The sequence below is a fragment of the Poecile atricapillus genome, chromosome 2 (genome assembly GCF_030490865.1).
Source record: "Poecile atricapillus isolate bPoeAtr1 chromosome 2, bPoeAtr1.hap1, whole genome shotgun sequence".
In the NCBI taxonomy this organism is placed as follows: domain Eukaryota; kingdom Metazoa; phylum Chordata; class Aves; order Passeriformes; family Paridae; genus Poecile; species Poecile atricapillus.
In genome coordinates this window covers 122,389,103-122,415,452 of record NC_081250.1, presented here as the reverse complement: position 1 = coordinate 122,415,452, position 26,350 = coordinate 122,389,103, and the positions used below count along the sequence as shown (strand labels likewise).

General features: G+C 37.6%; 1 protein-coding gene across 5 annotated transcripts in view; it reads left to right on the top strand.

The window, feature by feature from the left end:
* The window catches only part of JPH1 (junctophilin 1), an 85,474-nt gene that overhangs the window by 54,505 nt on the left and 4,619 nt on the right, over positions 1 to 26,350 (top strand). For all 5 annotated transcript variants that reach the window (XM_058830734.1, XM_058830732.1, XM_058830733.1 and 2 more), the window contains exons 3-5: positions 1,060 to 1,178; positions 17,988 to 18,649; positions 26,152 to 26,247. In XM_058830734.1, coding sequence (XP_058686717.1) covers positions 1,060 to 1,178; positions 17,988 to 18,649; positions 26,152 to 26,232 — 862 coding nt within the window. In that variant the 3' untranslated portion in view covers positions 26,233 to 26,247. The remainder of the gene's footprint in view (positions 1 to 1,059; positions 1,179 to 17,987; positions 18,650 to 26,151; positions 26,248 to 26,350) is intronic.

Sequence of the window (26,350 nt, the reverse complement as noted above, 5' to 3'; positions counted from 1 at the left end):
TTTGTTATAGAAACTTTGGTGATATCTTTAGTCTCAAAATATTCTGCTGGTTTGCCATGTTTAGCTTGCCTCTGTTCTAATGAGCCATTTCATAGCTCTAGGCTGTGTGCCTATGTTGTGAAGGCACAGAGAGATCACTGCCATCAGGAATTTTTAAACAGATGACTGTTTGGAAAATGAAGTGGTGAGGGAAGATGGGACAAGCAGTGATGGAAACCTGCAGTAACACAGCTATCAGTCTGCAGTCTGGAATCAGAGGCCTTTGCACAAGCTGTTCTTGGGGGTTTTTGAGAAATAGCAAGAGGGAAAAAGTAGGAGTGGAGTGTAGATTACTTTACCGAAGTATTCCTTACTGTTGTGTTGATTACAGAAAAGCTGCCTTTTCGGATTGTTTTTGGATTTGAAATTGAGTTACAAGAATTTAGGACAATTAAGTCCCCATTTCTACAAATGCCTATTGAAGTGTTAAACACATTTTCCAAGTGTTAAACACATTTTCCAAGCTATTCCTTACCAACATGATCTGATTGTGGAAGACATTTCCTATTTTTTGGGCCAGTGTACTTGAATTTTGTCCTTCAGAAATTTTTACATGGCACCCAGCATTGACCCAGCATTAACTTTTAAATGTGGTAAAGGTAGTAGCTTTCCTCAGTCTCTTTGAACACCATGTGTCCTGAAATCCCAGAACCCTGTTTAGGAGTCACTGTGGTGGCCCAGTCTGACCTTCTGTACACATTCTGGTAACATGTAAATAAATCTTAATCCCATGCTTCTGTCAGATACTACTCTTTCCTTCTATGTAGAAATTTTAATTACAAGCTTGGGCTGTAAATTGTGTTCCTGAAAGTAAATATGATCCAAGGATGAACAGCACTGACGAGCTGAGAGGAATAGTGATTTGGTCCTGAAATACTTCACTGATTTGCAATTCCTCACAACAATTTGTCGTAAGACTATATAGGATAGTGTATGATAGCTGAGGTCCTTTGCTCTCACATGCTTGATGCAACTGATAAAAGACTCCTCTGCATATAAACTGTTTTCTGCTTTGTACAGAACCGCACATGCAAGAGCTAAAGCTGATGCTGCGGATCAGGCTGCTCAGGCTGCTCGCCAGGAATGTGATATTGCAAGAGCAGTTGCCAGAGAACTTTCACCAAATTTCTACCAACCAGGTAATTGTAGACTGGGGTTTTATGTGGCTACTTGTTTTATTGCAGTGAAAAGATTTTTATGTAGTTAAAGTGTAGTTAAAGATTCCATCTTGAATGTTATCTTTTATACAGAAATAAGTCATGTGTATGTCATGAAGAGTGTACATTACTCTCAAGGAGATTTTATTTTCCATTTTTAATAATTTGGTGACTTTTTCTTTGTATGAAAAGAGTTTTGTGTTGAAAAGTCAGTATCAAGCATATAACTTCACCTCAGATTAATAATTTATTCAGGACAGTATCAAAGACAGACTTCAGCAATCATAAATCAACAGAAAATTTGATTAATTCTGTAATGTGTTTATTAGTGGGAAGATCTATAGCTTTTTTACTGTCCAGTGAAATTCCTGACAGTCTTAGTTAGCTAAGGTCTGAATTTTGGACAGTGCTTTACCATTAGATATACATAACCTGTAAGGGAATCTTCCTCTGTTGTGCCTGGGGTGCTCTGTAGAACATTAGTCCTATATTCATGATGGCATAGAATTAAGTCTGTCTCACTTACATCAGCATTGCAGTTCATTTTCATCTGTCACAGGGTTTGGAAAGCTGCTATAGGAGTAAGGAAAGCTGGTTTTGCTTTGTTTTTCTGCTCTCTTTCCATGAGGTTCATATTTCTGTGTACTGCTCTTTAGCTTAAAATTGGATAGATAAAATGAGATTCCATTTACCATTTCTTCTTTTCATGCCTGCCCTTTCTTTCACCTGTCAAATTGAGTTGAGTCATATCTTGTAATTACTTTTCGAGGATCTGCCTGTACTCGCATGCTATTACAGATTATAGCCCTGAGATTCATTTTCACTTTCTGTCATTTTCTGCTTATCCTTGTTTCAGAAACAAACTTAACTTACCTTAATTACACCCATATAGTGATCGCAGGCTATAATGACCCACCAAAGCAAAGAACAACATTCTGCAGCATTTTCTAAAAACACAACTATTTACTTCAATTTTTAGTTCAAGTGGTCACTATACACAACTTGTTACTAAACCTTTACTGTCAGTTACCTTATAGAATACTTTGGTTTTTTTTCTTTATTCATAAGTATTTAGTTGTAGAGAGAGAATGTGTATTGCCACTGGGGGGATTGGGAACCTCTTTTTGTATTCATTTAGTGCCTAAGTCAAGGATTGTTCACCTGATTGGAATTCCCATTCACTTTACCAGTCTTGCAGATTTTCTTCGCACACATCCTTGATACAAATTCATCTTTTTTGAACATGGCAGTCCATGAACTTGTTGGCAAAACTCAACAGAACTATTTCCAGTAGTAAGACTTTACCAGCTTTTAAACAGTATAAATATGTAATTTCCGCTGTTGGGAATTAATCTCAGTACTACCTCTCCTGTGGATTTATATTATTGGCCCATACATACTCCAGTCTTTTACATTTTTCATTATTTTATTCTCCACCAGATGAAGAAATCCCAGTTTACAGCACCAGGCCATCAGATTTGCCATTCATAACTTAAGAAGTGATAACCTTAACCATGCAAAGAATTGAAGCATTTGTAAAGAAACTATTTGAAGGCTGCCAAACCCTTCAAATAAATAAATTACTAGAGTACTTGAGTAAAAATGCCAACATCTGACAGTGTAAAAATTGCCACCAAGGAATCACTCAGATCAGGAATTTCTCAGGTGTCTTTTTACTCCCTGCCACAGGAATTGAGGTAGCATTTCTGACAAATCAGCTGAGATATGGGAGAGAAGGTGTGGGGTCTTATTTTCCTCTCATTTTAAACTTTTATTCTATTTACAGAAGAGGGGAGTTTGTATCCCTTCCCCAAGTGCAGCTGAATATGTGTGGAATGACACAGCAAAGCATTTCTCACAGTCTACTTACTCTGTTCTCTGCATAGAAACATCTCTCAGCTAGTTCCTATCAAAAGATAAATACCTTTTCTGGACTCTGAATTTTGAATTCTCTAATTGTTTCCAAGATAGTCAAATATAGCATATTTGTATACATTTGAAAAAAATCTATTTTCATTAAGTAAACAACTTTTAAATGCCAAGATTTTAACTAAATCTCAGTTACCCCAAATAAACTCCTGCTAACCATCAGGTTCATCTTTGTGATGTCTAAGATGTTTTCCAGGCTTGGTGTACGTGATGCCTTTTTCAGATACACTTTTTCTGTGTGGTACCATTTAACCCACTCACTTACACACATACTTGTTTGTTTAAGCATTTCCCAAGAGTAACTGGACAGTGTTACTGTTAACTTTTGTCATTTATGGTAATAAAACAGATAAATATTTCTAAGTATTTACATTCACTCACACTAACAGAAGTAAATATCTGCTTTTTCAAATAGCATTTTTCATGTATTTGAATGAAAAGAAGGTAAGTGCTATTGTTTCCTAAAAGCAACTTCTTGGTTTTCTTCTGTTGCTGGAGCTTTTTATTTTTACAGTATCTGTAAGTGCTGCTAAAAGGTATCAGTAAGTGTTCTGTCTCATTCTCTGAAACTATAGTTTAGTGAAAGCTTTCCATTGTACTAAATTGTCTTGAAAATAGGTTATGATGAGAAAGTGTAATTTTTCTCTTATTTCTTTAACTGCTTAGTATGGTAGGCAAGCATGGTGTCAGCAGTAAATGTATGTCACATATCAACAAGCCTCTTGAAACAGAGGCAAAAAGAAGTGAAATACAAATACCTCTCTCTAAATAACAAAAGCATTCTTTTCTGTCTTAATGAGTGCTCTCTGAATTACTTGTAGCCTAAAACCATTTCAATATTTTAAAACCTTTTGATAAAGCTCTTAAATTTCAGGTTCTTAAAAAGCAGCTTTCTGGGCCATATAGCCTATTATTACACATAAATTATAATTACAGTGAATATTCATCATTCATTGTACCATAGCAGTGCATACTTCCCAAATACTTTCTCTCATGTTTCACCTTTATGTTCATTAAAGCATTCATCAGAAGCTGCCAAGAGGCTCTACCTTTGTAACATAGTTTAAAAGGACAAGAAAGCAGTAGGAAGTAAAGTAGCATCCAGCAGGTAAGAATAATAATGAGGTACCGTAGAAATCTTGAGATTCAGCTCTGCCAGTGATTGATTGCCTTAGTATTTGCATATAAGGAAAGGCAAGTATGATTGAAAAGATCCATCACAGAGCCGTGGTGTAAGGACTTCCAAGGTTGCAGACAGCTGTTTTCCCTGAGTTTGTTCACGCTCTTCTCAGGCAAGACCCTGCTTCAACTCTTGCTGTAGCAGATATTTGGCTACTGATGAATAATTATGATGAATAATTATGAGGATGCATGTCTTTGCAGGGCTCTACCCACAAGGCTCTACATTTTGTAGATTTAACAAATGTTGTACTCCCTATAGTGGCCATACTTTAATGGCCTTTTTATCAACAAATAAAACAAATTTTGAGAAATCCCAGCTCTGACCTGTTTGTTTCCTCCAGGCATCACTAAACTTGTGGATGTGTCAAAAGAGAGCACACCAGGACAGGAAACAAATGAAACCTGAGTCATAGCCTCATTCGAAGGAGTCATCCAGGGACAGTTTGAGATTTGTCTTTGCTTAGAGAAAAAAATAAGTGCTGTTTTGTGCCTCTTGTTAAAACCTAGAGAACAAATGACTGATGGGAATACTGTATCAAAGGTGTAGCAGAAAAGAAAGATTTTTGACACTCAGTAAAAAGGGGGAATATTGTTCTACTCTTTCACAAGGTTAGTGGATGCTTTGACTGACACATTCATTCTAAATTCACAGACCATCTTTAGGATGTGGTCTTGTAAACACACTATCAGGAGGTAAACTGATGTATGGACTTGCACAGACTGGAGAGCCAAGCCATAATTGTCTGTGTGCATATATATCCTGCAGCAAATGGATGCTGCTCTTTCATTCAGTTTGAATTAATAACATTTAATTAAATGAAAAAGGGTACAACTACTTTGCTGCAGGGTAGGAGCAGTCTGGGCACTTCACCATACAGCAGTTAAGGTCTGGAAATTCAGATGTGAATTGTTTTCTGGCAGATTATTTTTCAGGCCAACCAGCTGCCATATGAACATACGTGGATCACCAAAACAATACATCCAGCCTTTGATGCGGCTAAACAAGGCATGAGAGCAGTCAAGGAGCAGTTCATAAATAAAAGCTGCCTAAGTTTAGAGATGGACAGAATTTCTTTATCTTAAATATATGAGCAAAGACTTTCTAATGATAAGAATAGGAATTTGTCAGGGTTTACTAGTATTTTTTACTGTAAGATTTGGTTACTATTAAAGCTTCAATATTAACATGCTGAACATTACTAGTTTCAGAAATAAGCATTTTAAGTTTATTACAAAGCAATTTGTAATGGCCTCTAAAGAGGCCTTAAAGAGGAACTGTGGTTTACATTCTCTTTTGGCCAGTGGTAGATGTCTGTAGCTTAAGAAAAAAACATCCTTCCCATCTTCCTCTTCTCTGCCATCACCACCTCCTCGAGTTCTCAAAATGCAAACTCCATATGGACAGGAAAGAGAGATTTCTGGCTGATGCTAATTAACTGGAATGTCCTGGCTAAATGCATGTGGGCCAGACCAGATAGTTTTATTTAAAAAGCCAATTACAATGAGCATTTCGCCTGATTAAAGTTACCAGCCATGCCATCAGTTTGTGCCTTAAAGCATACGGAAGCTCGCTCGTTATTCTTAGTCATACAAGAGCCTGTTCATTTTCTGAATTTATTCTACATATGACTTCATCATCCTCACAGATCTGTTATTGGGTTTCTTGCTATGCCATTTTTTGTCTACAGTTTCTTGCTTCTATCCTCTTTCTACAGAACTCTGGAGAAGCCAGAGCCTATAGATATATCCTAATGCACTTCTGTGTGCTTTATTTTGTATCCACTAGTCAAAGAGAGAAGGTGCATTAAAAGAAAAGGTGCCAGTTTCAAGCTTTATTCTTGTTTTTGCCTTTCTTTGTATCAGTCATGTCATACCAGTCTTCGCAACATGACTTCCAGATTTATCACCTGTCTCACCAAGCCCTAGGTACATGTGCCCCCACCCTTCCACGTCTTCCTTCTTGCCCAGTGTGAGGGTCATCCAGCTTGCTGGGAGTCTGCATCCATCCTGCTGCACTGCCTAACACTCAACCCACTCCTCAGTGTTCCTGCAGTGCATCTGGAGCAAGAGAGCATGCTTGGGAGAAGGCGAAGAAAAGAGAGTTCACAAAAGCGTAGCCTTAATTCTTCAGGATGCTCTCTCAGTCTCTCCAAGAAACTTTTGAGTCACATAATAAAATTATTTGCTTAGGAAAAATATGCCTAATTAGTTTTGAGCAAATTAACTTTTAAAACTAATAACAGAGAACCAGTTTCCTGTAGAGAGATAAAGCTGTTACAATCACTGTAATTTTCACAGACTTGCATAAGTAGTGAGCTAGTTAATTTGCATCCAGATGAAATTTGTGATTGCTTAGTAAAGGCTGCAGGATCTGACTATGAAACTAGTTAGAAGCCTAGACTAACTTCAGTGCTGTCTCAGCTGTGTTACTACCTTGAACTAACTCTTCAAATTCTAGCCTAGCTGTACATATCTAATCTGTCACTATGGGAGTGTTAATTACAGGTATAATCTGAGAGAAAGAGGTCAGTTCTTCCTTTCTCCTGTAAAAAATCATTCATTTGCTCTGAAAAAGAACCATTCCTTCCAGGACCCTGTTGGCCTGCTCCAGTGAATTTCTATATTGGTCTGTCATGGTGTCCAGCCAAGGACAAGATGAAGTAGGGTCTATCACATGGGAGTATTATCACAGTGTCAAAATTTCCATTATAAATCCTATTTATAACCGCGTCATAAATATTTGTTCCATGTTGAAATTCAGCTAACAAAGAACTGAGAACTTTCCTTACAGTGCTAATTTTCAGCCGAGTATGGTGATCTATTTTGAAAGGATTTTATCATACTAGTGGAGATTTATATTATGTTTAAAAGCTTGAGTTTCTCCTGTTACACTTTTAACATGTGATGTGTGGACCATTGGAGAAAAATAATCTTTGTAGCTGCAATCTGTTTTTGTCAAGGCCACAGAAACAGATGGCTAATATACATGACCTTTTATTCCAAGAAAGTGTGCAAAATTTAAGGCTTACTTTAAATTAGAGAGACTCTAGGGAAATAACCAAAAAAGAAAAATCTAATTCATATTATAGACCTGAGTAATGTAATGTTCAGTATGATGTGGAAGACCATGCTGAGAATTTGGAGAAGATGAAGATTTCTGCGTATTAGTTCAGTAATAGTTATTCATTCAGATCATTGTCTGATCAGGAGTAAATCCTGGAACTGCAACACATCCAGCATGGAATTGGTAGTTTTTGTATGGTTAAATTAAACAGGATGAAGATTGTAAAAGCAAGGTGGAGAGCCCAAGAACAGAATAATCGAAGGTTATTTTCCTTGAAAGTATGGTTTAAAAATGAAAGAAAAATATGGGTGAATTAAAATGATGAATCATAGACGTTAACAGATGAAAATTGTTCCAGAAGAGGAGAATGGTCACTTGTGTCAAAGGAGGGTAAGAGTGGAGTACTGATACTGAAATGTGACTAAGAAAATCACAGAAGCTCCTCAAGAAGTATCAGATGAAGAGCAGAAAGTGTTTTGTCAGAGGTAGTTGCCAAACCGAAGAGTATGGGATAGATTTGGAGGAGAGGAACAGTAAATGGATATTGCAAACTTAGACTTTAGAAATGAGAACTTAGAGCACTAGTGTGAAAGGGAAGAAATTACACCGTGTGAGGTCAGAATGGTAAGTGGCGCGATGAGTGGGGTTTCTATTAAAATAAAAAAGAGCAAGAACATACTGGAAAGAAGCCAGATTTGGATGCAAGACTAAGCAGCTCACATACCCTAGTTTTATCAGAATTAAATTGATTGTTGTATTTCTCCAGTTCTGGCATTTGCAGTGCAGCAGTCACTTCAGGCTCATACACTTTATAATTAATTTCAATACTAGATACAAGAAATTAATTTTGCTGGAAATGTGGTACAGCTTAGTGAGTACTGTTTTTGAAAAATACTGGATTAACTCTCAACTCTCCAAGAAAATTCATAGAGACATTTATTTCAAAAGCAGTAAATTTTGAGTCCCTTTATTTTAATCCTGATTTTGCATCTTTCAAGTTCATAATTTCAGGTGTTTTTTCTATAAACACAAGGCAATAAAGGAGATTTCTAAAAAAATTAAGTCTGGCATCATATCACATAAGCATGAATCCCTTAGAAATATCTGGAGTTTTAATTAAAAGCAGTAGTGCATCTCTAGATCTGTAGAATCAGTGAAGTCTGAAACTGTCTAGTTATTTTCATGTTGTTTTCCCTATCTTTATCTACATCTGTATATTCAAAAGTAACATTGGTTGTTTGCTGATATATGTGTATTTACTGTCTTCCCAGTTTTGAGCCTTTTTGGAACATATTCCACAGGCATAAGAAGTGCTGATATCTAAAGCCCAAGTCCTGAGTGCATATAAAGGCTCTGCTTTTTTCTGTAGTGTGAGAACAGAAGGGTGTTTGCAGAAAAACAGGGACTGTCTCTTTATGAAATAAGGATTTTAAAAGAGGCAAAAGTTAGAAGGGCTTTGTCAAAAAATTCACTTGTTTATTGAATTTACTAAAAACCATGTCTTAAGACAGGCTGACAGACTTGGCCAGTTGGAGAGCAAACATGAACCTGCTCCTGCTGAGGTTGGTTGCCAAACTCCCATGGAGCAGGATGATAGCCATGCACTTGAAATGTGATAAGAGAAGTAGCTAATACCCTTCCAGGCTGTATATACAGAAGCACGTCATGGAGAATGGTCCCTTCTCTGCATCCCAGTGACACAGAGTCGGAAATACTGTGTAGAAATTTGAGGATCATCATGTCAGAAAGATCTGGACACCCTGGGAGAAATGTAAAGAAGTGAGAGTTCTACTGAGTAAAGACAGCTATTATGCCACATTAACAGTCTCTCTCTATATTTAAAATTCATCTTCTCAGAGAATATTGCAGTTGCAATGAGCATAGGATTACAGCCTTTCACTTCTGCCCATCCTTTAGGAGCTTAAAAAACACTAGTTTTGCAGTTAACAGCTGCCCTAGTGCAGTTTGGATGAAGTAAAGTACTCTCTAGGTTTTCTGTGAAAAAGCTAAAATTTACCTTCTGTTATCGCCTGTTAAGCAGCCTGCAGGCTTAGAAGCATTCAAGTAGATTATAGTGCATGTGTTATTTAGCTGGGATAATTCACATTAAATACAATGTGTGTATTTTATCTGTCCTGGAAAAGTGAAGCCTGTCCTAGATACAGCAGTCATATGCATCGCCATGTAATCTTGACAGATATTTCTTTGAAGTTCTGTCAGTATTCATCAACAGAAAGGTAGGATGAGTAAAGCAAGTTGTAATTAAGATATCTGGTCACGAGCAGTTTCTGTGTCCAAAAGCCGAAGTGCCAGTGAGGTGTTAGAGGTGGTCATGCAGCACTCATAGTGCCTTCTACCAGGTGAGATAAATTTGTTACGTTTTTCTGATGATCTTGATTCCAGAAGTATAAAGGCTCACACACTGCTATGGAGTTAGGAAATGTTGCCCTGTTTTGGAAATACCACATCTACTTCAGTCACCTGCTAAAGCAGTTACAGGAATGGCAGAGATTGGATACATAGTCTGAATAAATTAATTTCTCTTGGTGCTGTCTTCAGGCAGTTTCTGAAATTCATTAGTGTAGTCTTTCTTAACTTCAGATCATTCAGTGTGTATATATCTGCACTTCAGTGATGCATTTATAAACCTTTAGAGGAAGAAAATCTTATTTTTAGGGATTCTTTTATCCTTAACGACTCTTTAGTTATTGGATAATACAAAAATGAAAGTGACAAAAGCACTGTTTATGCAGGTGTGTTAATGGTGTGTTAATAATTTGAGTTATTAATGTAATAATTCAAATTAATTTCAGATTTGGAGGAACTGACAGGGAGAGAAGAGGCAGTCTGGCTTTCGTACCGGTAGAAATCACATTAATATCTGTTTCATCATCCTACTGCTAGACTCACAAGTTTGTGATGTTACCTATGACGTGAATTGTTTGGCTGAAGTCCATTTCCTTTTCTATTGCTGGCAGCTCAAGTGTGCTTGAGTAGACGTTTTGATATTTTCCAAAAGCATTGTGAGATAACATGGTGTCATATGCTTTTCAACAAATACCTGTGTGAAATGCAGAGACACTAACAGTAAAGTAGTCAGGTCATACCAAGAACTGTAATTGTGCTGTGTCGATATCACAGCTGAGTAAACACAGAGGCATAAAAACCAGCCTTGAATTTGGTCACAGTGTGTGTGTCTCTCTGTATGTGGGGTTAGTAAATAAGTAACTCAAGGCTTTTGATCTCAGTCGAGTCTGTGTCAGGAAGCATTTGATATGAGTTTTGAGAAGACTGTGTCACTTTCATTTTTGTCTAAGTCAGGAAAATAAAAACATTGGTAGATATTTTAAATACAGTAGATACCTATTCTATCAAAAGTATGCATAAGTTGCTTAGGATACTGCACAAAACCATTTCCTGAGCAAGTATAAAGTAGCAACCTTGATATGCAAGAATTTTTGTGTTTGGGGTTCTTCTGAACAAGACACTTGCAATTTCTACCAGTGAATACTTTCTGTAGGTCCTTATCTTTACTTAGCAAGAAGGGAAGGTTGCATTTCAAGTGGCTTTGAAGCCTGCTTGTATTCAGAGATGCTACCTTTTAAAGTTAGTCCTGGGTGGACTAGGACTCCTCGGGGAGATATGTGTATTCTGACTTTCACATTGCTGAATGATGACATGGCTTTGTCAGGTTGTGGCAATAGTATATCCCCTTATATTCTATCCCTTTGTCATATTTTTCGGTCATGTTGGTAGGACATGGTTTCAAAGACAGCGGGCTGCCAGATCAAATCAGAACAGTTCCATAAACTAAACACATGTAGGCATCAATCTCCACAATGCTCATGGGTTTAGTGAGTAGCTGCTGGCACGTGCTAGCTTCAGTCTTGCCTCCAGTCCAACCTGAGAAGGAAGACTACCAGGAATACTGCTTAAGGAAGCAGCAATGCTAACAAGAAATTCAGAAGTCCTGAAAGTGCAAGCTGGAAAAAATTTCAGCAAAGGGAAGAGGTCTTCAAAGAGGGATGAGTAGGAAATGAGGATTTGCAATTAAGAGTGAATTAAGAAAGATTCTAAATAATAAACATTATATTTTGGAGTATTTTTTGGATTGTACAAAAAAAAATAGACTCCTTTATGTCTTGTTTACATTGTAGTTTGTTTTCCTAAGCAGCCATGGTATTTCCATGCTGGTGGTACTAAGTCCAAGAAAAAAAAAGCATTTTAAGGCAGCCAAATGTAATTTTAAAATTGATCCAGGAAATATTTTTTGTTTTTCCTTAGCTAGGGAAACTGCTTAATAGCATTTAGAATGCTGACCATACCTCGCCAAAATGCAGTTGCCATCAGAGGCTAAAAGTTAAATCAGCCATCCAGACTTGGGTTTCTTCTACATTTTACAAGACAGTGTCAACAATCCCTTCCATTTCAGGTTTGTTTTTGGTTTTTTTTTGTGACATCCTTGATTCTTAAGCCTTAGCTAATGTGTTTTTTTATGCTCCAAAGTGTTTTCAAGTACAGTTAAAGAAAGCCATTATTCCAGGTGGCATAACCAACTTCAGATGCAGCTGAAACAGGGCAGCCAGGCCTACATACATGTTTTGAATTAAGGAATTCTTAAATAACTTACCTATGCATCACTAGGAGTAAGACATTTCTAATGTTGCTGCGCATTGACCCAACCATGAAGGAGCTGTGCTATTCTGTGCCCTATTGCTGGATCACTGCATCCGTCAGAAGGGTACTGCAGACACCTGGGGTGATAACCTCTTAAAATACCATTAGGAAATCTTCCTCTACCAGGAGTGTGGTCAAACACTGGAACAGGCTTTCCTGGAGAGGTGATTGATGCCTCAGGATTGTCAGTGTTCTAGAGGCATTTGGACAATGCCCTTAATAACAGGCTTTAACTTTTGCTCAGCTCTGAATTAGGCAGGGACTTGGACAAGATGATTGTTCTAAGTCCCTTTCGATTGAAATGTCCTGTTCTATTCTACTCTATTCTACTCATACCTAAGTCAGCAGAAGTGTTCTTTCAGAGCTCTTTGGCTCTTTAGGCACCTTTCCTTACATCCTTTAATTTCTCTATGGCAATAATCTTTAGCCCCTAATTTCCAGACCTATTCAGTCCCAGATGAGTCTGTCAAACATTACTAAAACCATAACCATATCTCTGCTCCAGTGAGTTCATCAGCACATTTTGCACATGGCATTGCACAGCCCTCCATTCAGTTGGGCTGAATTCAAGCCAGCAGCCTAGCACTTAAGAGGCTTTTATACTCCCCGTTACCAGTATAACCGTCAGAAAATTAAGAACAAAACAGAGGAAGTACTAATGATATTAATTATAGTTCTTCCCCCACCCTTCATATCTCCACAATGAAGAAATAATAATAAACCCTGTCTTTCTAGAATTTACTGAATATAGTTATTTGCACTTCCATAATGACTCACTGAATGACTTCTTTTATGAGATTGATAATTGATTATTTATATTTCTTCACCTGCAGTTACCATCCTGATGAATTCTTCTGTACTGGATGTCTTATCCTGAAAAATCCTAACCTAAGGAAGAAAGATCATATATTAATTGATCCTCTGATCGATGACTTGGCTTTTCAAAGTGTTGTTAAACTCATCACGAATAGCAAATGAATCATACTGTGAAAGCATACATGTTGTTGCTGACAGTGACACATTAGAAAAACATCAGAAGATAAACCAAATTGTTTTCACTGGTTTATTTCATGAACAGTATATATCAACCTGCAGTACCAACACTGAAGTATACATTTTCCTTTTTTAGTACAGTTTGTTTAAATACAAAAGTCTTAAGCTTTTGCTTCAGGCATATGCTCTGGATTTGTATTAGGGTATAATCTGCAGTAAGAAACTTATTCATCATTTATTATTTCCTTCTCTCTTTGAATTTAGATTTGGTAGATCAGCTCTCAGCTTTTTCAGCAAGAAGACATTTATGGTAGGCAACAAACTTCTGGCCAAAGCACTGTGTGTAGTTTTGATTACTCAGGAGACTTTCACTCCATTCCTAGTTTTCAAAAAGACTTTCTCTGTGTCTTTAGGTTTGTCAAAAATTTAGCAAAGCTTTGAGCATGTTGGTACTTTATTCACAGCTGAGCACTACACTTAGAAAGGTTATTCAGATGAAACATGTGCTTTGGGTCATTATTTCCTTTTGGGTTAGCTTCCCCATCACTAAAATACGTTATTGGTATAAGCTTTAGCTTTGTACTTACAGATTGTGAACTTTTCAGATCAGGAATTCTCTCCTTTTTTTGTTGTAGTGTAGACTAGTTCAGTAAAAAGAGGCCTCTAATCTTTGCATATAGACTGCAGTGTTCTGGTTGAGTAAGTAACTTTGATTGTGTCACCATTACCCTACAGAAAGTTGTTAAACATTACAGTGAAATGGAGCATCCTTCCACTAACAGTTTATACATGATAACAAAATTAAGAAGTGAAGTATGTGCTTCACATTTGGAATTCATCTATAAGCACTACATAAATTTTTTCATAATGATGAAATTATAATATTGTTTCTTATTTGGGTTACTCTTTATAATCCTATTTGTTAACTCTCTATGTAGCACTAAAGACAGGTTACATCACATAACGTGTACTTTAGTTTAAAAAGCAGAAATAAGCATATGATTATCTAATAAGTACTTCTAATATATCTTAAAATTTAATCACATCACTTAGCATCAATAGTACTTTAAATATTATATTCTTAAAAGATTATATTCTGGAGCCTGCATTAGTGGCATTACAATACTTTTTTGCTTTCATTAGACAAAAAGAATTGTAATATGAAATACTTATTTTTCCTGAATTATAAGAATGTTAAGATGTTTATAAAATCACTGATGAAATTGCATGTATGTCTTTTCCTTCACTATCCTAGATGTATTCTGCCATCCCTCTCAAGCTTCAGATTTCATTCTAATCTGATGAGGCAGGAGGTGTCTTCTTAGCCTTTTTGGGAAACAGTGACTGCATTTACAGTGTCCTGCTAGATGACATTTTCAGATGTTCATTGAGCGGCAATCCTGCAACAGCTCTATGCTGCCAATACGTGTGCCTCTCTAGGCCATGGGGTAAAGCATGTGGCTGTCACCTTTTTAAAAATGGTGTGGCAGAACCAGGGCATCCTTCTCTTCTCATTTACAGGGCTGACCGTGCTGTCACATCGCTTACTGGAGCCCTTCCGGGGGAAAGACATATTACACAAGAACTTCACAAGAAATTCTAGATTTAGAGCAGCCATGAGTGTGCTTCAACCAAATCAAAGCTTCCCTCACCCCACAGCCATCAATGAAATGCTGCTCAAGGTGACCATCAGACTGTCTGGATGCCTTGCACACATCCACACAGTCCTTTGGCTTTTAGAGGCTATTATCCCCAAATACTGGCTAACTCAAGCTTTAATGGTGCCATGCATCACAACAGGTGTGTGAGCCAAAACCACCCCATGGCTGACCTTTATTGAGTAAAGGTGCATCACTTTTGATCCAGTGGTAGCACAGCCAGCATGTCATCATAAGAAAGCACACAGGTTCATCTTATCTTCACTTGGTTAGATAACATTTCTTGGTTCTGCATTCCAGACCAGGTTCTCCTGAGGCACTGAGATGTATCATGTCTAGATCTACTGCCTGCTTGAACTGCAAACTGAAGAACCAGAGCGCTGTGTTTATTTCCTGGTCAGATAATCCCACTTGACCTTTCTCCCACCCTCAAATTCTATTCTCTTCCTCATTAAGATCAGCCATCTAAGAAATGTTACAGGATAGGATGTTAGTGACTCTCTTTACAGATTCCCTTGGCCCTTGTTTCTTTAAACATGTGCTATAGATTGCTCTTGGATGAAGGACTGTAGAGTCATGTCTTTAACAAAGGGGACAAGGTAAATTCTGACAGCTCTTAGTCCTTAAAAGAGAGTGGGAGTTCTTGCTTGAGTTCTTGCTGCTTGGAGTCAGTGGTTTGCACAGGGGCATAATTCAATTGTATTGGATACAGTGAACAGATATTTAAAAAGTATTTGGACAATCTCCAGAGGTAATTTCAGCAGAGGGCCAAGAATTTCAGTGTTGGAAAGACTTGCCTGACAAGAGACAAGACTTGCCCTGGAGGCAAGGGATGTATCTCTAATATCCATATGTGATGTGGTGGGGGTGGAGAGAGGGCTGCTGTGCTCTGTTAAGGCAGTGGCTGAATGTCTGGTCAGACACCTTCAGATGTTACTTGGATGCACATTCTCTGGTGGAGCTCAGTGTCACATAGCATCAAATATTGCCCACTACCCAGTAAAAGTGTGGCATTGCTAGCCTTTGAAACTTAATTTCTTTGGGAAGCTCCAGATTACAGTTTTGTTTTGCTTTAAGGTTTTTTACTTTTCACTCCACAAGTCTCTGGGGAGACATGGAGAGCTGAGACCATGGTTTCCCTTCTATTTTCAGAAATTACAACAGCTTGGAGGTCTCTTGATGAGAGGGATTTTCCCTGGCCAACTTTGGGAGGCTTTTAGTTGATTGCAGGAAAGGGTGGAGAGGGATGACATTTCTGAGGTCAATTCTGATGTCATTTTCTGATGTTTTCCTTATGAAAGTGTCTTCAGTTTGTCAAGTGCTGTCAGATATTATTAAAAGTCAAATCTTTACGTATATGAGATAGTGCAGAGCTGTCACAGTATGTGAATTTTCAGAATTTAGGGAGCATTGTAAGACTGAAGAAATAGTATTCCAACTGTATGCTTTAACCACAGCAGTCATGAGCAAGAGCAAGCTAATGTAAATATGGATCTGTCCATAATAAATAATCATTGCAATTTGACAGCTCTGTGGATTTGGCTTAAAGATTAGTCAGAGCTCTTTTAGCTATCCTTTTCTCTTTACACCCCTAATTATATCTAATGTGAAAAGATATGAAAAATAAAGTTTATGCATGTTAAACCCTTCAGCATTACCTTGTGTATCTCAGCGAAGATGGAAGGAAATCCCTGACATGACAGAGAATTTTTTGAATGGCGATCATACCTGTAACTTTATATATGGAAACTCTTAATTTACTTTGTGCTGCCTTTCCTTTTTACCAGGAAGATTATAAAAAGCTGTGAATCAAGCCTCTAGTTCTCTCCCTCTGTGCAGGCTTAACTCCTCAAAACTTCCTCCTCAAATGTCATTTGAGAACAAATCCTGGCTTGTCTGTGTCTTGCCTTCTTTCTTAACAGCTCCCTGTTTCCACCCCTGGTTTTCAGAGATGCCAAAAATGTTGTGATTTTCCTGCTCAAAAGACTTTGCATGCCGAGTGATTCTTCTTCTCAGCAATGCTTACTTACCAGATGACTCAGTAACTTCCAAAAGCTTCATGCTGCTCTTCCTTCCTCTCATCTTCGCACTGCGCAGATATGCATATGCTTCTGGCATCTGTAAAAACACTGTATCTGCCTAGCACAGTTAGAGCCTCCTTTAAACTCAGAGGTAGAAAAATGTGTGCAGGCATGCTTTTCTGGGCACAGAATTTCTCTATGACTTTAAGCACAGATAAGTCTCACTTAGAGAAGGGTAAAAAGAATCAAAGGGAAGTTGTGGTGCTAGCAAGGATAGAAGTGGAGAAACAGTTGCAAAGTATTTTTCAGAAGTCATTTTTGAAAATACAGGAAGATTGTTGCCAGTTCTTTGTTCGCAGAGCTCCCCAACTTCTGACTTCTTAGGGAAACTGATCCTGGAATCTGAGATGTGACCTCTAGGAGGTAAAACATTACCTATAATGCATACAGATTTACAGCAATTTTGTTTCTTCAGCAATGTTTGCTCAAGTCTTACCATTAAACCATTAAATCTGAGCACCAAAACTTGGAGCAGAGCATGTCAGCCAGTTTCTGTTTATGTGAACAGTAGTGAATGTGCATGTGGGTGTTTAGCTGGAATTTGGGGAGAGGATGTTCTTCACACTTGCTGCTCTGTAAGTATTTTCCTGGTGAATGTAAGAGAATTTGTATTCCTGCCTTCTAAGCAGGAATTGTATTAGTGACTAGGATGGTTAACCTGGGTCTTCATATGGGAGTGATCGGTTCTGGGAGACAAAGCCGGCATGTGAGAGTTCAAGGCACACATATGTGTGTATAAGACAAGCTGACATTCACCCAAAGGAGAAAAAAAAGCAATTCAAGCCCTTTGTCCTGTAGCTTATAAGAACAGAAGAGACATTTCATTCTGATGGTTAACTATCTACATATCAAACAGGTGCTCTGATCATGAGAAGTTAAATCAGTTAGGGTAATCAAGCAAAACATATCTCAAAACTTGCCTCTCAGAGAAGGAATGATAGGTGATGTAAGGTTAGTCAGTCTTCAGTCACTCAGACTTCATTCAGGAGCAGTTTACATACTGTGGCTCTTTGAAAAGCTGAAGATACAGAGTGACTGAGCCGAGTTAACTAGTAGTTCCAACAATTATCAAAAAAGCTACAGTAACTCCAGTGCCTGAGGAATTTGGCGTAAAAAAAAATTGGGCAGTGCAGTCCAACATCCCAACACAATAGTTTTACTGTGAACTTTGTTTTAATCTTAATATTTCTATTACACTATTTTTCAGGCCCTGATTATATCAAACAAAAATTTCAAGAAGGAATGGATGCAAAAGAAAAATCTGAAGAAAAAAGTCAGGAGAAACCACCCACCCCAAAAGAGTCACCTCACTTTTATCGAAAAGGTACTACACCCCCTCGAACCCCAGAAGCAAGCCCGAGAAATAGTCCTCCTCTTTCTTCTGAGACTTCTCCTTCAAAACAACTGAAAAGGCAAAGCTCCACTTCTGGGGCAAGACTCAATCAAGACAAAAAGCTTTTAGCCACTGAGAATATAACACCCACAACTAACAAGCCTTTATATTCAAAAGCACCGGTGAAAGAGGAAGTAGCTGGGAAACACCAGCCGAAGTTTTCAGCCCAGCACAATCCCAGCAGCACAGAGAATGGGGAGCTGCATGGTCACTACCATGGCTATTATGTAAAAATGAATCCAACAGCGCTTCCACAGGAGCTCAGGGAAGAAGATGAATATGCCAACCCTTCACCATCAACGCTTGCACGGATACCACCCTCTCAGAAGCCAAGCCCTGCTAGATCTGGGGGTAAGCCAGATGCCAAAGAAAACAAGCCTGACATAAAAATTAAGAAAACAGAATTTGCTGCACCAAAGAACCCAGCTAATAATGAGTCACATTCAGCAATGGAGAAAGAAGTAGGAAACAGCTCGGTAAGTACTGCAAGAGACATTTTCACTTTCACTGCCCTTTTGCCTCTGAGTGCTGAGCTTTGCAACCTAAGCATAGGCAAAGCTCACTTCTGACAAATCTTAATCTGGATACAGTCTGCTAGCTAAAACCCACTTCACCTGGAGTGAGGAAGAAATGTTCCAGTCTGGAATGAGCAAAGGAGTTTTAAAACTACCCTTTCAGATCAGTGTGAATCTTTATTTCAGTATCAATTAAAAATAATAAAGTTATCAATAGTCATGCAGAAAAGGACTGATGACTTGCATTTCTATTTCGTGTTAGAAGAAAAAGCCAGGGTATGAAATTCGGAATCTCTGATGATGATTCTGTGATTCTTGGGCCAAGAGAAATTCAGGAAAGCACTTGTTTTGCATCCTAAAGTTAGCCTTTAGTGAATGAAGAGTTCTAGATAATTGTCATAAGGTTTTTCTTTTATAAGCATTGTTTCTTTGAGTCATTTTTGGTGGTACTCTACAAAACAGTGTGTCATTATTGATGGGATAATCAGAATGACCCATTTGAGGAGATCCAGATAGCCTAGTACTGATTGCAGGCAAAGCACTAGAATAATTAACACTAGACTTCATTAATAAAGAATTTAGAATTAAAGAGGGGGAGCAATTTCCAACCAACATGAATTGTAAATATTCTTGTCAAACAAGTTTGACAACTTCAGGTGTGAGAGAAGAATCTTAATCTCATCCAAGGAGGTCACTTGATTTGCTTTACATGGTCATGTATTCTGACAAGGAAACCAGAGTAATTCAAAGGCTAAATGTCACATTAAAATAATTGTTTAAAACTGACTGATAGTTCTCAAAAAGTAATTAGAAACCTATCAGTTATTTGATATTATGCTGGCGAGGTCATCCTTGCATTAATTCTGTTACTCTAATCATATTCTTGTTAATGACATACAAGTGGACATGAGAATATCATCCATGAAGTTTATAAAAGACACAGAGACCTGGAGACTGGTCTATAATGAAGGCAAATATAAGCTCATGCAAACCAACTGCTAAGAAGGCTGAAAGTATAATTATCCATGGCAGCACAGCAAAACATAATACTGTTTATGAAAGATAATTTATAGAGCCTGGCCATGAAGGATCAGAACTGGAAAAGGTTGATGGATCAGGAGCAATAGAGGCAACTGAACACAAGCTCCCAGTCTGCTGCTGTTGTTCAGAGATGTTAATATAATCCTTAGATTTATCAACAGAAAAGATTAAGCAAGAGTACATGGGAGTCCATTCTGTCTGCTTTTGGCACGGGTGCAACCACTTCTGGGATAAAACAGTGTTCATAAATCAGGGATTTAAAATGAAAAAAAAAAAATTGAGAGGAAGGCATACAAAGAGCAGCAAGAATGATTAAAACATACCTTACAATGGAAGATTCGAGGTACAAAAACCCCTGACGTACTAAATCACTTTCTGTAAGCGTGCTTTATTAAACAGTTTCCCAAGCCAACAAGCAAATGTGTAAGAAAATCCAACAGTTAGAAAGATTCAGATAAAAGTCTTGTTTTAAGTTGATTCTAATGATCTTGATTAAATGTGCCATCAATTTTCAGATGCCAGGGTTTCGGAGCCATCACTTAGCAGTTTGATAATGAGCATTTTGCCAAGATGATATTCTCTAGTTCTGCAGGAAGCTTTTATTCTGTTTTGTGCGGATCAAAGTAGATGTTGGCAGAGGTTTTGTAATCTGCAAATCTGTATTACAGCTGATATCAGCCCTTTAACCTTTCAGATCTCACAGATATTACTCCTGTGTAGGGTAACACAAAGCTGACAGGCTTGTAAATGTTGAGTGAGTATGTACAAATTTCAGGCTGAATTGGAATTGGTTTTTAGCTCTGGTGAAAATAAGTCACTAGAAATAGTCCTTATTTTTCCTTCATTCCAAATAATATTTTGGAGCTGAGGGACGCTTCATCTTAACAAGTAGGGTACCTGAACAGCAGTTTATTGACCTTCTAGAATATTCAGGATAAGGACCATGAACCTCCAGCCTGTTACCATGAAAGGTATAAAAATGACGAGATATTGTGTGTTAGCTACTGTTAGTTCACTGATACTGCAATGATATTTGGGAACTCTACTCTAGGTCCCTCTACTTCATTTGGAGCATCCTACTTGAATTATTACCAGCATTCCAATATGGAAGGAAGGTAGATTTTAGGAATTCATTTTTACTATAACAGTATCTTAAGATGTATGTAGATTTATGTGGGTGCTTTTCAAAGATTCTAGTCTTCTATATGTATCTGTGAATTTGCCCTTGTAGACTAAATTTCCTACATGCTTATTTCTTAGAAATGCTGAGAGTAAAAATGCTAAACCAATTAAAACAAAAAAGAGTAGCCTACTGGCCTAGCAGTCTGAGGGAGAAACAATACAGAATGACTGTTAACTTTGCTGGAGACTTTGAATTTTCAACATCACCTTTCAGCTTCAGAAAAGCAGTGGCCTGTTCTGCAGTGCTCCTGGACTGAGCTCAACAGTGTATTGGAATTAAGCAGTGGCTAAGCTAAGAGAGCACAGTTACTGAGGAGAAGCCAGATTTATAGAATCATAGAATAGTTTGGGTTGGAAGGGACCTTAAAAGATCATCTAGTTTCAACCCTTCTGCCATGGGTAGGGACACCTTCCACTAGACCAGGTTTCTCAGAGCCCCATCCAGGTCTTGAACATTTTCAGGGATGACTCATCCACAGCTTCTCAGGGCAACCTGTTCCAGTGTCTCACCACCCTCACAGTAAAGAATTTCTTCATGATATTTGATCTAAACTTAATCTCTTCCAGTTTTAATCCATTCTCCCTTTTCCTAATTAATGTACTTCTCCTTATCCCAGATGGTTCTGAATGCTGAGAGACTTCAGAATTCTGGAGTTACATTGGGGAATTATTTTATTTCAGTAAGAAACTGCAATTGCTTTTTAGTCATTCTGACAAATGACTTTGTAATGCTTTGAAAGTAAGTCTGCCTTAGATCCTCCATAAAAGTTCTAAAATATATTTGTTAAGCAGTGAAAAGAGAAAAGAACTTTCAACCTCATGAAAAGAGAATGATAAACATGGTTTTGGAAATGAATAAAAACAACTCTATTAACATTTATTGAGCACTTTTGTTAGATTATCTGGAAGTGCTGTACAGAATTGTGCTGTCCTTTCTCCCAATATCCTGTGATAACGCATTAACATAAAAAACATAATTAACATAAAATAAGATAAAGAGGGGAAGATTTTCAATTCTTCCTTCTATGTGTCTAAATCAAAGCCATTTTTCATACCTGAATGAAACATCAGCTTTAATTTGGATTAAGAACTTTATATGGCTTCATTTGCTGAAAAGCTTGTAGCAGCTGTTTTAGTTACCAAATTTATGTTTCATATTTTCTGTGAATGTTACATCCTTAAGAATGTCTTTGAGTATAATCTGTGGAATAAGTTAATTATAGGAATGGTCTTGATTCTCTAGATATCCCCATTTCTGGCATTATATTTGAAAAATATCAGTACATACTTCCTATGCCACACATATGTGTGTTTCTCTGTGTATTTACTCTCTGATGTTCAAAAATGAAAGTTTAAAATTATTCCAGAACTCATAAGAAAAGACTCACAGTTTTATGAAGGTAAAATCCTGCATGAAGCACAATGACAAAGTCACATGTCATTTATGAGAGATAAATCACCCTTTTTCACAGAGAATGAGTCTCCTTCACATTACCTTACATTTACCACAGTGTGAAGTGTTCACAGACACTTGACCACACACCAGTACTGCTGTTTCTAACTGATCATTAGCAGCCTCTAGACCCAGTTTCAGCTTGCATGCTCCTGTCCCACCTTGAATATGAGCTGATTGGAGATTCTCTTGGAGTGAGTGAAAAATAGGATTGAATTTCACAAAACACTATTGTAGTGTACATTCATGAATACAGTTGGGTTTTTTTGCCTGATAGGTGTCCATGTGCTGCCGTAGGACAGGTTACAAGCCCAGGCACAAGTGTTTTACTAAACTGTAATTTTTTTTTTTCTTTTGGCAGGTAAAGATTTTTAAACACACAGTATTTAGCTTGGTTTTTACCTGAATGCTACACAGTGATTCTACTCCCATCTTTTTGTTCAATTCTCATCTTTTTGTTCAACTAACATCCATTTAGTAAAGGCTGTAAATACCATGATGTTTGATAAATATGTGTGTATTTTATATGTAAAGATGTGTGCTTGCCTTATCCTAAAAAAATACCTCTGAGAAAGAACTTTAGCCTAAATTTAATGGAAATTCCTAATGCAATGGAATTACAAGCCTAGTCTTTTATTTCCTGGTACTACATTTTAGGAAAATAACTTTCTTTCTTCCCCAAATTGAAATTAATCATTTGGTTGTATTTTGAACTACATAAATGTTTAATTTACAAGAAGCTGAAAGGGTAAATTTAAGCAGGACTGAAGGTTTTCTGCTGGAGCTTCTTTAGTGCACCTGTTCTGGTCACTCTAGGACTGTTTATACTAATTTTGGCTTTTGCTATTTTGAGCCCTTGCGGGACACTAAAGTCTTACTTGTGGTATTTGTCTTAAAGCATTAAATGCTTATTTCAGAGGTGTCTACAAAACAGGTGGTAGTTCATTGCATAATACCTGTGTGCTCCGTGAATGTTGTTTGATCATTTTTTAGTGTACCAGGAAATCCTGCTTTGGGCTGAAAAGTACAGTTATCAGAAGCTGAAACACAATGTGCATAGCAGGCCAAAGAGTATGAGCTCTACTTCTTTGTATAAAGAAATATCTTTATGGTATTTCATTATCATAAAGAGATAACATATTTTTCTATGGTCTTCATGGGAATACAACAGCCCAGTTCTTAAGGTGTCACTTGCTTCTGTCTTTGTAGATGAGACTTCTTGATTCAGAGCATAGCCCCTGGGGTTTTTAGCCTAATTCATCTAATGTTACTGTGGTGAGATTGTTATACCTAACCTGACTGACAGATGCATCAAAAGGGAAGTCCCCTTCCCCTCCAACAGGCTTGATTCCCTGAGACTGTGCATTAATGATACCAAGGTGCCATTAGAGTTGTAGTACCAATTTGGCAATCAGCAAAAATCTGTCTGGCAGCTACCAGGATGCTGTTCCATGATGTATTTCAGGTAATGAACAAGTTCTTGGCTCCTGTGGAGACACTGTGGTTCCAATTTTTTTTTTCAGTTGCAATAAATCAGTGTGATTTTCACAGCTGTTATTTTCAAATATGCAAAGTACTAGATGGCCAAATCCCGAAAAATTGTAATGGTACTTGGCAATGATCTTCACAGTTCCTTGCAATTCCTGGTGCAGTATAACTGTAAAATCTTCAGGTGGGATTCCAGCCTATAAAGGAACCATTGACCTGATTTGAATCACATGGCCAGTCCCTATTAGAATCATAGGATTATAGAACCATAAAGTGTTTGAGTTGGAAGGGATGTTTAAAGACCATCTGTTTCCAACCCCTGTGCCGTGACAGAGACATCCTCCGCTAGACCAGGTTGCTCAGAACCCCACCCAACACTTCCAGTCATGGGCCATCCACAGATTTTCTGGGCAACCTGTTCAGTGCCTAACACCAGAAAGAACAATGTTGAACTCGTATCTTAGTGGAAATTAATAGTGTATTCAAATCACACGTCTGTGGAGAGCAAGGCGGCTCACAGTGCTGTGGTAACCGTATCTGGAGCTGTGCTTTCCTTTTATGCCTGTTCTCTGCCCCCAAGTGTCTTGTGTGCTTTGACACATGGTGAGTCACTTCCACAAAGGAGGAAGGAACATGGTTCTGCTTCTGTGACATGATGGTTGAAACATACCACTGGTAAGTGAGAGCTTGTTATTCAAAATCACTTGGCCTAAGGTGTCATTAAACCTGGTCTTCAATTTCCTAGTGAATATTTTAGACATTCTGCCATTAAGCAAAACATGGGTGCTACTAGCAATACCATTACCCCTATGTCATCATTGAATTGGCATTCTGATAATCTCAATCATTGTTTGAACTTGAGCATGTGCTTCTCAGCATGTGAACAGACACCTCTGAGTTGGTGCAAAGGGAACTTGATGGATGTTATGGACAGAGGTGTTGATGAGGTTTTGGCTCACCAAAGATTCTAAGCACTACCTGACATAATCTATTTTGTGACTTACTCAAAAACTTAGCAGCCCACATCTGGCCTGCCATCTGAACTACTGTGTAAAGGTGTGTTCCAATGGAAGGTGTTCCATGCCACTGTTTCAGGAGAGCATATGATACAATAATGACACAAGCACTTTTGCATAGCTTCCCAGTTACACTGTTGCAGCAAATTACTAATAGCAAGTTCTTACACCTCAGCGTTCCAGAAATTACATAGCTTATGTTAGCATTATGTTGTCATGAAGCATAATGAACTTCTCCAAGGCATGCCTCATGTGAAAAGTGAAAACAGTGTTTGATCTCTCATTCAATATATACCTTCTTGTGCAAGCCAGTGATTCGTGTGTAGCTCAGAAGATAGTTTTCTGCACAGATTTTCTGGTGGGCTTTGTGATTTGCGATTTAGGAAAGTATTGTCTAAATGAAAAGTTCCTCTGTTTCTGCGTACAGTGAAACTGTGAAATAAAAGAGTATAAAAATCTTTGTAAAATTATGTTGTAATAAACCAAATATGCTAATGGCAGAAGAGAACTGAGAATTTTCATCTGTTGGGACATTTTTCAAGTTGGTCATTAGAAAGCATCCATTTTTTAAAAAAAAATATCCAAAATTGCTAAAAATAATTAAAAACTGTTTTCTGGTTTCACAGAAATACTAAAATAACATAATGATTTAAATTTTCTAACCAATTTTAGCTCTAGCTAAGAATGGAAGGAGTTTTCTGATTTTTCATTTCTTCAGTACATAGGTCTTTAAGATAAGTCTGAATAAATCAAAACAAGTTTAATTTTGCAGTTGTAAAATAAACAGGTTTGTTAGTGCAGTGGTAAGTAAATTTTCTTTTCTATTTTGGTTATCAGAAAAGTGTATTCTTTTCATAAAGCATCTTTGTTATGTCTGTTTTGAAATGGGTTAGAACTGGAAAAGGAACCCTCTGTAAGGATGAAGAGCAACAGCCTCACTTCCCTAAAGTAGTTCACATTCTTTGTTTTGCTTTATTTTGAGATGACATTGGTTTTATGTTGATGGGTTTGTTTTCATTTGTTGATGCAGTTGTATTTATCAGGTGGCTTAATCTCAGTGTGATTAAGAACAGTGAAGTAATATACTCTCACCTGTATTTATCCAGCTCATTTTCACACAGGTATTTATCTCACCTGAATAGCACCTGGCTGTGTTTCGGCAGCAAGGTCTGTTTCCCTCAGAGCAAGGTCAAAACCTATAGAAATTGTGAAGTCAGGTCTTGTTTATTGCTGTGCATATGTTGGAGGTTGCATTAATTCTGATATCTTTGTTTTATTTTCAGGGCCCTAACTCAGTCATGATCGCCCTGGTAATGCTGTTGAATATTGGTTTAGCCATTCTTTTTGTCCATTTTCTAACTTGATTGGAATTAGGAAAGGTAAGAAAGGTCTTGCTTTCATAAAAAATCACCATATCCACCCCACCTTAAATGATAAAGATTTAATTTCTTCACATACTTTTAATGCTCCCCACTTTAATTT